This window comes from Aplidium turbinatum, chromosome 2 (genome assembly GCF_918807975.1).
Source record: "Aplidium turbinatum chromosome 2, kaAplTurb1.1, whole genome shotgun sequence".
In the NCBI taxonomy this organism is placed as follows: Eukaryota; Metazoa; Chordata; class Ascidiacea; order Aplousobranchia; family Polyclinidae; genus Aplidium; species Aplidium turbinatum.
In genome coordinates, this window is record NC_137473.1 from 27,950,451 (window position 1) to 27,963,142 (window position 12,692).

Consider the following 12,692-nt stretch of genomic DNA (forward strand, 5'->3'; position numbering starts at 1 on the left):
TGTAGGTGCGTTTCAAACGCATAAACCAAAATTGGCTAAATTCGAAAACAAAGTTCTTTGTTAAGAAACTTCTTTCGAAACGAAATTAATCCAAGAAATTTTACAAGTAAAGTCAAAATGAAATATTTTAATTTGAACTTTAATCCCAATGCAATCCAGTTAGGCCTGGGTGTCTAATTACTATATTACGACAACGACAGAATAGTGTTTGAAATAAAGCTAATTGCCAGATATATGGTCACTGGTCAGTGGCGTATGCACGATTTTCCTGAACAGGGAGCCATTCGAAAAAAAATTCGAATTGAAACGAAAATGAATTGAAAAAATGCTCTTTTGCTAATAATAATCAGTAATTCATATTGTATAAGATTAAACTACCATACTTGAAAATAATTTTTTAGCTAGCTTGCAGCAACTAGTTTACTAATTTGGATAGATTTTGTATTAAAAACGAAAATATGTGATATAACACTCGACGGCGCATATAATGTTTTACGCAGACAATGTAGTTAGCTTATTCAAACCCATTGATCTATATGTATTGAGGGTACGTTCAGTGGCGTACGGATTTTTTACTGGGGGAGGGGAGCGTTCGATACAACTTGACATTTGTTTTATCAAGAGTAGCCAAATGCAACATAGACTGACCAAGGATTAAGATAGCCGAGTCCATATGGTGAAATATAAACTTTCACGGCCTTTGCGCTAGCTACATGTCACTGTACTTTTGGATTGAATTATTACATATTAGATATGAAAAGCATGATGGTAGGCCTAAACAGATTAGTAAAAACTGGTATAGTTCGATTAACAGGCAATGTTTTCAGATTAAAGCACAAATCGAACTCCTCTGTGAAAGTTTAAATATCGAATGCAACAAGATCGCTCTCTGAACATTGATAACGAAAAAGAAGGCCAACCCTACAGGGCCGGGAAAGCACCATCTCGCTCTCCCCTAGAAATTGGACTCCATCTTTGACTACATAACAATGCAAAGGGCTATGGATTTTAACTAAAATAATTAAAAGTTTTTCATCTTGATCATCGTTATTCTCAACCTGTGATAGCCCACTGCTGAGAAAATGTCTTCTCTTTTCTTGCCAATCTAGTCGATTGTGTGTTTTTTTTTTTATACCAGTTTGTTGTTCCACATTCCACAAAAACTAAAAACTAGAGAAACGAATGACGCAGTGTTTGTTTTAAAAAAAATAATAAGACGCAGGGTTGAATGCAAAATAGCAAACTTCACAGAGGTATTTACAAAAAATGTTGCTGACGAGGAGTTTCCTTTCGTATGCAAGACCCTACCCCTCCCTCTTAACAAGTGTTTCAATTAAAAAATCATCTTGAATGCAAAAGTGTACGTTGGATAAACCCTGACACCCTTCTGGATGACATTATGCCATTATTGAACATCGTCGTCGTTTCACGAACATTTAATTTTGGACAACACTCGTTAAAACACATTTTCCAAAAAAGCAAGAACGTAGTATTATTTTTTCTGTAAACTCCAACAAAATGCCATAGATTTATTGAATTTGCCGATTTATATTAGTCATTCCAAATGATAATCAACAATACAAAACCGATAGATGCAACATAAACTACATAATCTGGAAATTTTGTGGCAGTGTTGTCACATTTTTTAATTAAAATTGCCCAAAAAAGCATCAACTAAACATAAATATGGGTAAGCCCACTAACCGAGGTTTTAGAAGCGGTAAATAGAGCCTTGCGTGACTTAAGCTATTGAATACCACGCTTCTTCACCAATATTTACAATATTTTTTCAATTCAAATTACGAAGCCAAAAAAGCATTAAACAAACTGAAATGAGTGGGCCCTTAATCAGCCGTGCCAGAGCAAGGGAGCCCTGCATTGCTACAATTTATTGCAAAATATTTAAGTTAAAATTAAAGTAAATTTGTTGTTATTTTGTTATGAATTTGCAAGAAGCCTATAAGTGTTGAAATGATGTAAAAAAAGAGCAGACGATGGATAATCGTAAAAATATCAATTAATTTTACAAAATCAACAAAACTACCCTGTAATTGCTGAAAAAGTGACTTTTTTGACACAAGATTCTCATGAAAAAGCCCTGCGATTTGAAATTTTGCGTCAAATATAGTCTTGACAGGTTGACATTGGCAACCATCCATTTTTTTCTTGCTGCGTCAATTTGTTTCTAAAATGTAAGTTTCTCATTTTCGATATCCAAAAAAATTTTCTTTCAGCTTATGCTTCTGTTTTTTCTTGTCGATTCTGGGGTAGAGTTCTAGTGTTTACCGTTTGCAAAAGAGCAGTTCGTTTCAATATAACTAAGTGATGACAATATCATCAAAAGTAAAGTTAATTTTATTGCTAAAATGGATTATCAAGTTCAAAGTCCATCATTTGATTTCATTCATTATCGGAACATTATCGGGTTGATTATGGCGGTGGGATGGCGCAGCGGATAAGGCACTCGCTTTCCAATTATGCAATCCTGGTTCGACTCCCAGCTTAAGTTGGTTGTTGAAAAACACCGCTCACCTCTACCCAGGGTGTAATAAATTGGGTGAGCGTAGTTGCTGAAGGAAAGGTGGACGAGAGCAAGGAACTGGCCACCCTACTCTCGTTAGTGCCGAAGGCTTAGTATAATGAGAACCTTATCTTCCCATCCCCGATGCTTGAATTCAAGCATGGGACTCACCTTTATCGGGTTCATTACATTTGTGACATCATCAGAAAATGATTAGGTTTAACTTCAACCAAGCTTCTTTGCAATATCCTATGATAGGCTACTAGTTAGTCATTGGAGATTACAAATACCCAAGAGGTAACACTGAAAAGGTGAAAAGAACGATCTAAATATTTTGATTGTATAGAGATAGAAAATACCGGTTTACAGTAATCATAATTATGTAAAGTATTGTCTCAATTTTTTTTTTTTCTAAATAACCTATTAGTCTTTTAAGTTAATATTTAAAACTCACATTAAAAATCTCAATCGAACTAATATTCCACTTTGTCAACGAATCCACGGTAGCTATGATATAAACTGATTTTATAACTAAATAGCAACTACTATGGATTGTGTGTAATATTAGTACAATTTACGCAACAGTTTACCTTTAATTTCATTCCGGATAACGGTGCGACCATCCATGAAAGAATATTCAACAACGACTGGTTTGTTATTGCCTTGCGTTAAATTTTGGATGATTGGAGGGACAGGTCGATCAACTAAAAATAAATAAATTGTTTTTCCTGGGTGATAAAGTTTTGGCCTCTAAAAACACTGGCCGACACAATTTTTGGTGACGGCATTTTTTAAACTAATTTATATTAACTATGGGGCGCTGATTCTGAAAATGCATTCAGTTTTTCTCCATCAGGTCAACTTTTTACTTTACAGTTATTTTGACTTTTTTTCAATTGCCCTACAAAGTAGCACAAATACAATACGTTTTTAGTGCTGTCATTATGGGATTACAACCTTTGTTATTACTCTTGCAGATCATTCTGTAACAAAATGAAAGCAGACAATTGTTTTCTGTGTTATATGGTAGTAGGTGCAAATCAAAACAGCATAATGGTGATTTTTTCAGAAATTTGTTTGAGACTTGTTTGTTTGAGATAAAGAACACTGATAGTTGTCATCTTCCAGCCATCAGTGTTCTTAACTATAGTAACAGTACTACTGTTGGATGTGAAATGATTGCTCTGCAAGCAGTGGCGTAGCCAGAAAACAAATTGGGGGGGGGGGGGGAAATATTTGATGAATTGAAGAGAACGACAAAGTGTTTGATTTAAGACATCGCTACCTGATGTGCAATGGCGTATCCTGGTGGGTTAAGCAAGGGAAGCAATAAAGCTGGTGGGGGTTAGAGCGTGCCGAAGGCACGCGTATTCTAGGGGGATCCGGGGACATGCTCCCCCGGAAAATTTTTGCAAAATTACACTCAAATATTGGATTATAGCGCTTTCTGGAAACACTTTCAGGGTAATAGTTGTATGAAATTTATTAGCAGATAAACAGCTATTAACTTATTAAAGGTAGCTGTTACACACGAACAGGCAAAAACTGTGGCTAAAATTAGAAAACACAAAAAACTCAGCTACACAAAAACCCAACAGAGCAAGCGATTCTGAAATTGATTCTACATATTAGTTAAAAGAAGCGTAAATCGTGTAAACTTTGCGCGATTTATGATTTGCAAAATTTATTGGTGTCTTTCCGTGTGTCTAAAACAAGTCCTGGGGGGTGTTAATAGCCAGATGTCTTGGAAAACGATATTATTTATACAAATTATATAATATTTTCAACAAAGAGTTCAACTTCGGAACCTAAACTTTGAAAATTTGGGGGGGGGCATGGCCCCTTTCTACCCCCCTGGCTACGTCTATGTCTGCAAGTGGATACTTGTAAAAGTATGAGAAACCAAAATTGAGAAGTTGTTTCATTTGAGAAGGACTTCATTTAAGCTTTACATCAAGGCAGGAGTTGGCTAGCCAAGCTCTTGAGTCTTCATCAAGGTTAGTCAGTACATGTTTTTTATTTGGAGTATTCACTGTTCATTACTTGTACCTGTTGAGTGTTCATTATATGAGCTATTTTTGTCTTTTCTCGTTTAAATACGACAAAAAAACATTTCCCTCGCCACCAAATTATCAGCACCGAATTCCTTGCGTCGAATTCTCGTGGCCAAGTACTGGCATACCAGAAAGTGAAACAGTCGTAAACTTACATCATAAACTTCTGGAATGCAGGATTAAGCTACAGCATTTCAATAACATTATGTGAACCAAAATTTATACCTAATTGTTTTTTGTGAGTATATGCTGTTAGGTTTTAGAAGACAAGCTGTAGGGTTCTGCTAAGCTAAAGCAATAAATGGCATGATTTGAGTTTAGTGTTATTAATCAATACAAATGGAGCCAGCTGTCAAGAAAGTGACCAATTGTCAAGTTCATTACTGCATTTTTTGAAATTGAGTTTATCAGTTTCAAACTTTTTTTTGGGAAATCGTGCACGCTTATGGCTGCAACATCTAGAAGACGTTGTTTCAATAATACAAATATTTTCTGCTACATCTGTGGTGATTACACACTAGAGCCTAACTCCTCACAGAAAACCAATTGATGATTTTGTAAAGCGCACTTATGTTGCTTACCTTAAAGTGAAGATGGGGGATCAAGATAAATCTTAGGCTTCCACATTGTTTGCAAAACTTGCAAAGAACATTTACTTCATTGTACGAACAAAAGAAGAAAAAGATTAAGGTTTGCTTTTCCAAGGGCATAATAGCGACTGCTATTTTTGTGCAGTAAACTCAAAAGGCATAAACAGGAAAAATAGGACTTTCTTGCAATATCCAAGCCTAGCTTCAGCAATCAGACCAGTGCTACACAGTACACAGTAAAGAACTTTCTGTTCCTGTTTTTGAAGGGTTGCCACAATTGGATTTACTTCCTGACAGCGAAGACGAGCAAGCTTCCGCTGACAGCGAAGACGAGAAGCGAAGACGAGAAAGCCTCCCTTGCTGAAGGCGAATTTTCTCCTGTTATTTCACCTCGTCAACTTTTTTCTCAGAAAGAAGTCAATGACTACTGACTTCAAAACTCAAAAGAAAAAAAATATGTTGGAACCAGGTACTGCAATCACTTTGTATCGGAAACGCCATGTCGAATTTTTGCCCTATTTTCCCTAGGAAAACGATGTTATATATTTTACCGACGTGGAAGGTCTTCTTAAAAAGCTTGGTATAGCATAATACAATCCTCAAGATTGGCGACTTTTATTGACTGCAGTAAACGAAATACAAAATGTGTTTTACTGCACAATGGAAAGGTTTATGGATCTGTACCACTTGGACATTCAACAGCTCTCAAAGAAAAAGTAAAACAAAGTCAAATTTGTTTTGGAAAAAATTTCATACAATGAACACAATTGGATTATTTGCGTTGATTTGAAAATGGTTGGATTTCTGCTTGGAATGCAAGGTGGATACATCAAGTTTCCTTGTTTTCTCTGTTTGTGGGACAACAGGGCAAGAGATCAGCATTGGAAAAGAAAAGATTGTCTTATGAGAAGTGAAATGATTCCTGGTGAGAAAACTGTTCAAGCTCATTCTCTGGTGGAACCATCAAAATTGTGTTACCTCCTCTTCACATTAAGTTGGGTATAATGCAGCAATTTGTAAAAGTACTCGATAAAGATGGAAATTGTTTCAGATATATTTGCACAAAATTTCTAAGATTAACAATTGAAAAGTTAAAAGCAGGCATATTTATGGGCCTCAAATCAGAAAATTAATTAATGATCCAAACTTCCCATCTTCCATAAATGAAAAAGAACTGAGTGCCTGGGATGCTTTTGTGAAAGTTGTTAAGATTTTTTTGGGAAATAAAAAGACATCCAATTGCAAAGAGCACGTGTTTAACTCACTCAGAAGACTCCAGGATATTGATGTCAACATGAGCATAAAACTTAATTTTTTGCACAGTCATATCGACTACTTTCCTGAAAATCTTGGCGATTTGAGTGACGAGCAATGGGAGCGATTTCATCAAGACATTAGTGAGATGGAAGTCACATATCAAGGGAGATGGGATGCTATCATGCTAGCTTATTATTGCTGGTCTATTAAACGCGATGATGCTTTTGCGGTTCACTCTCGTAAATCTTTAAGCGCAGCTTTATAGCAGACATTTTAGCAAGCTGAAGATTACGGAGAAGCTACCATACTTATTAATCCTATGTTTGGGCGTACGTTTTTAGTTTCTTTGTTGGCTTGCTGAAGGTGATTTGTGTATTTTGACAATATATTTGACTCTTGAATAGATTTCACATGAGCAATGAGCATTTATACATGAATTCACTCATGCAGTGGAATCACCGTGACTACAAAACTGGACCGGATAGACAAAAACTGACCACATATTAGCTGAAAACAGCTGAAATATCTTTGGCACCACAACATTTTTTTTTGGCTATACACTAAGTGTAAAAATAATCCAACTTTTTTGCTTTTATTTATTACTTTAAAACGTAATAAGAATAACCTGAATAGTCTTGCAATCGAGTTAAATAAGTTGACTGAATTCTACCTGAAAACAATGTATTTTGACATTTCTCTGTCAAGCTCATCCCCGAATTATAACTTTACACGAGACAATATTAATACAAGTCAAATATAGCTTTGCTTGAAAAAATTACAAGGATTAACATAAATCAAAAGCGTGCACAAAGCATATATCGTCGTCTTGTAATTACTTATCAAAGATGGGATGGACGATAAGTGGCTCATCGTGCCCCATCCTATGAATAACATCTGCATCCAGGCATATGAGGAACGAAACTTGTCTACAAAGAGCCTCTACCTGGATGGCACAGCTCCAGGGGACAATGGACCGTTAACACCCCACCAAACCGCAGCTCAACATTGAAGGCTACACAACAAGCAAGATCAAAGTTGTGAGCAGCTTGCCCATATTAACCAGGCACTCTTCATCCTCCTCCAAGAGACTCACCGCACCTCTGCAGACAGGCTATCTATTTCCAACTACATGCCAGCCGAGTCTACTCTAAGCAGGAAGTACAGCATTGCCGAGGTTGAGTGGGGGTGCAGTGCATAAGAATAACATAAAGAATGTAGTTGAGTGCCAGTCATCATCACCAGCCAGCCACGCCACTACTGGCAGATGGCCTCCACATATGTTTCCACAACATTTTTGGTCCACAAAAATTAATGGTCTCCTTCCTGATTCGTTGACTGCGGCCCACACCATCACTGATGCTGCCCCTTGTCTCCGAGTGACTACACGGGGTTGCACGTCACTATCTCTTGAGCAAACACGATCATTCTGACTGTAAAAATGATGCTGGATATCAAATTTCTTCTCATCGCTGAACACAAGGTTTGGCAGCGTGCCTCCTCTTTCAATACGTGAGAGCAGAATTCTGGCTCTGGAGAGGCGTTTCTCAGTGGTATTGGCATTTACAGTAGCAACTGTTTCTTCATGTGTTTGAATGGGCTCATCTTCAAATCCTTCTTGAGAACTGTGAACATGGTTCCATAGGCCACGTTCGCCTCCTTTGCCAGTGTTTGAATTGGATCTCTTGTAACAATTAATTATTGATGACCTTTGTATACTTCTAACTGTCTTTCCAAAATGCATTGAAGAAGGCTATGTACTTCGTAATCGCTCCATCGAAATGTTTCTAAAAAAATATCAAGTGCAAAAACTCACTTGAAATACGGAGGAGGGGTGGGGTAATTTTAATTTCAACTTTAGCCCTGATTTTAAGAAACAACAGTACATTCTAACATTTCTGTCCTGAAAATTATTTTTCAGGACAGAGATTGATTTGCATTGAGGTCATTTTTTGTTCAAGGTATTTAAAGTTCAAATATTGTTTGTTGCTGAACTAAAATATGTTAAAAATGTTGTATGATAGCCGTTAACATCTTTTGGTCTTGATTTCATCGTAAAACACGGTAAAGTGGCCATTTTGCTTTGTGTGCATGACTATGCGCAAAAGCGTATCGGTAATACAGATATTGTGTATTGAAGAAATAGAGAGTAGGCTAAAACATTAAATTGAACCAGGGGTATTGTACAGATTTTGCCACACAACAATCACTTCATCAGTACACATCATTCCTACAAAAGCATAGCTTTAAACCTTCTTTCATGATAAGATTGATACGTAGGCCTCGTTACTAACGAAGTCATACTTGTGTGCCACTTATATTCTTATATTTATCAATTTGGAGCGGTAGCCTACTCTCTTCTATTTCTTTGGTTAGTATTTTTCGCACTACGCATACATTTGGATCACTGGTAATTTTAAAAGATAAAGGTCCATTCATGTAGTTTTGTTTTCAATTTTTTTTTTGAGCTGGCTAAATTAACAAATAATTTGAAATATATACAACCAAAATCATATATATATGGCTCTACAACCAAAATCATATTCACTTAAAATTCATTTCAAAATTTTTGCAGGGTTTTTGCTCTTTCGTGCAGTGAAGTCCATAAATATTTCTGTACTGCTTGCATGCGAATATATGTAAAATTTATTCCAGGTCTAAGTATCTGAGGTAACATATTTATAATAGGCTTAGCCTATGCGGTCTATTCTTTCACGATAAAAATAGCCTACTTCCGGACCATAAATAATTTTCCCTATAACAACATTGCACTACTCATACAGATATTTACCAGTAGGGCAAGGACAGGTTAGTTGATACAACAGGTTAGTTGATACACCCCCCAAAACAAAAAAAATAAACAATATTTTTGGGAAATGCTGCCATCAGCTGGTCAAGTGTTATGATAATTATATCAGATAAAGATTTGGCAGCGTAGAGTTGCTTAATTTGGAAAAGATTGAAAAAAGTTAGAAATTTAGAGTTTTTTGTAATTTTTATAAGAATTTCATTACAATGAATTAGAGAAAGTTGAGTTAAGGTAGAATATTAACTTATAGGTGAGATTTAGTATCTTGAGGCAAGGTAACAATGTGCAAGTGAAAAAGTTTTCCAACTCTTGTGTTGGCAAAATGACATCCATGTTTTTCAAAATTTTAAGAAAAGGTTAGTTGATACATTAATCTATGGGTTAGTTGAGACACTGTATCAACTAACCTGCATGACCAAAATTGTCAAGGTTTTATGGCAATTTTTATGCAATATCTACATCAATCCCCTCTAACCTTAAGATAGGCCTAGAATGTATTGGGCAAAGTCAATGATGTGATAGTTAGGGGCAGTGTTTCCTCAAAATTTTGACAAGTCTGCTAGTGCCCCAAAATTTAATTGCTATGGGAAAAATAACAAACTTAAAAGTATTGGCATGTGCCCAAAAAGGTTGCATTATGTTTTACAGATAATAATTCAATATCTTGTATAATTTAATTCAATAAATGGTTTGTGTATCAGACATAACTGGTATGCCACAGTTTTATAAAATACCATACCCCAATGCTTTAGGAGGGTCTTCCAGAAGGAGCAACTATTTGAAGTAGTGGGATTTGGCCTACTAATCTGACAATATAATTGTTTACAAAAAGGGCATTCGTTTGTGTGATGTGTTTTATTGTGGACGGTAATAGCCTACTCACTGCCAGTTTTTTTTTAAGGTTTGGTTTGGGTGACCGCTAAATAGTTTTAAGAGACCGCAAGTGTTTCATTTAAATACCAAAAAATAGCCATATTTGCTTAAGACATAGCGAGAAACAACCATTACTTTTCTACTGTAGTTGCAAGTCCAAATTTTTGGAAACCGCTGGAGAAATTTGGGGGACCGTTTTGGTCCCCCAAAACACCTTAAAAAAAACACTGCTCACTGCTTTGCTCATGAACATTTATTTCCTGATTTTTCTGCTTGAATACAGCCATGCATCAACTAACCTGCTGGACTGCAATGTGTGTATCAACTAACCTTAAGAGTGTATCAACTAACCTTTTCGAAAGGTTAGTTGATACATTATAGAATGTTGTATTCCAAGGTGCATAAACTGATTGCTATTTAAATGCAAGGAGCCAAACTTGGCGAAAAAGTAACCCTATGAATGAGCTTTCATATGCACCTAAAGTTGCGTCGCTACACCTAGCGTTTTGTGAAAAAACGCATTTTATGTAAAATTTGTATCAACTAACCTGCCTTTGCCCTACTTGGAAAGATTTTTTTCAAAACTGCAACCATTTAATCATGCTACAAGTTGTAAAATAAAACTATTATTAAGACACTGTGAAAAGTTTAATGACAAGGTCCGATGTAGGTCGTGCCCAGGAGTAGCATAGCATCTTTTCACAAATTGGGACTAGGTGGGCAAATTTTCAAAAAAGGGCACTTTTAGCGCGAGAGTTATGTTAAAAAGGGCACTTTTCGCGCGTAAATGATGGGAAAAAGGGCATTTTTTTCCCGAGCGAAAAACACATAGGGCCAGTGGCGTAGCCAGAAAAAAAAATTGGGGGGGGGCCAAATATTTGATGCATTGAAGAGAACGACAATGTGTTTAATTTAAGACATCTGCAGTGGCGTTTCCTGGTGGGTTAAGCAAGAAAGGTGATGGGGGGTTAGAGCGTGCCGAAGGCACGCGTATTCTAGGGGGGTCTGGGGGCATGCTCCCCCGGAAAATTTTTGCAAACATACACTCAAATAATGGATTATAGCGCTTTCTGGAAACACTTTCAGGGTAATATGTGTATGAAATTTTAAGACAAATAAACAGCTATTTTATTAAAGGTAGCTGTTACACACGAACGGGCAAAAATTAGAGAACACAAAACAACTTAGCTACAAAACAACCCAACAGAGTAAGCGATTCTGAAATTGCTTCCACAGATTAGTTAAAAGAAGCGTAAATCGCGTAAACTTTGCGCGATTTACGATTTGCAAAATTTATTGGTGTCTTTCTGTGTGTCTAAAACAAGTCCTGGGGGGTGTTAATAGCCAGATGTCTTGAAAAACAATATAAATTTATACCATTTATATTATATTTTCAACAAAGCGTTCAACTTCGGAATCCAAACTTTGAAAATTTTGGGGGGGGGCATGGCCCCTTTCGCCCCCCCCCTGGCTACGCCTATGCATAGGGCCTAGCCGCCTAAGCTTAAAAATGTAGATTTCTCAGGCAAATAGTGGGTAAAAAGGTAGCCTATATTATACCTAGACTAAACTTTTGAGACCCATAATTGATTCCTATATTCATCCCCGCCCACAATATTTTGTAAATAACAATGTAATAAAATTTAATCTAGCAACAGTTAGTTGCAGAGGTCTCTTGTACTAAAGTAAAAAGAAACAACTATAATAATAATCTATATGAAACACAACTGCTAAGATATTATAATGAGTTGAATCTTTGCAGAATTAGATGATTCTAAAGAGCTGGTATTTTATTTTGATGAGAATCAAGAACCAAAATTCTGTAATTCAAACATTTAGAACCTCACACAAAATTTGAGGTAGGCCAGGGTTGGAAGTAACGACTAGTTGTCACTATTCGATAGCGTTATTCGTTGCTTTCTGAATATCGAATGCTTACATCCATTCCTTTTAAAAATAAATTTTGAATGCGCGTTATTCACTGCTTTTTTATGCAAGCAACGAGATCATTATTCGTTTTTCACTAATCGATATTTAGGAGAACTGCTGAATCGTTTTTTGATGTTCACTTACTTCGTCGTCAAAACGAATTTACGAGATTTAGTTTTCGGTTTACTATCCTACCTAGTCCCCTTACAGTTTTCGAACTTTAAAGGATTAAGGAAAATTTTGCGGCAACATGGTTCAGAATAACCATGCCTGTGAGAGTCGTTTGTAAAATACGCAAATAAGTTACAATAAAATACAATATTTTTAGTAATTGCTATTCATTGCTTTTTTTAAGTATCGATAGCGGAAAGTCATTGCTTTTTTGGGAACTATCGAATAGTGAAATAGTCATTGCTTTTTGACTAACGACTTCCAACCCTGAGGTAGGCCTACTCACAACACAAATTGATAATTAATCTGCTTGAATGAAACATTAAGGATATTATAAGTAAGGTCAAAGGTAGGCTCATAAGTTCTAAATGTATGTTGAAGCTTTCCATTTAGCTGTTCATTCTTTAACTTGGATCTAACTTAAACAAAAATTAAGTCTTAAAAACTGCCCACCTAGTTTCAAACTAGGGGGGCAAAGAAAGGGCTAGGGG

The 12,692-nt window shown here is 36.2% G+C and overlaps 1 protein-coding gene across 1 annotated transcript in view; it reads right to left on the reverse strand.

Moving 5' to 3' along the window:
- LOC145788471 (uncharacterized) overlaps positions 1–12,692 on the reverse strand; it is a 259,392-nt gene that overhangs the window by 135,098 nt on the left and 111,602 nt on the right. The window contains exon 19 of the mRNA XM_082600235.1: positions 3,112–3,225. Within this exon, the coding sequence (XP_082456361.1) occupies positions 3,112–3,225 (114 nt within the window). The remainder of the gene's footprint in view (positions 1–3,111; positions 3,226–12,692) is intronic.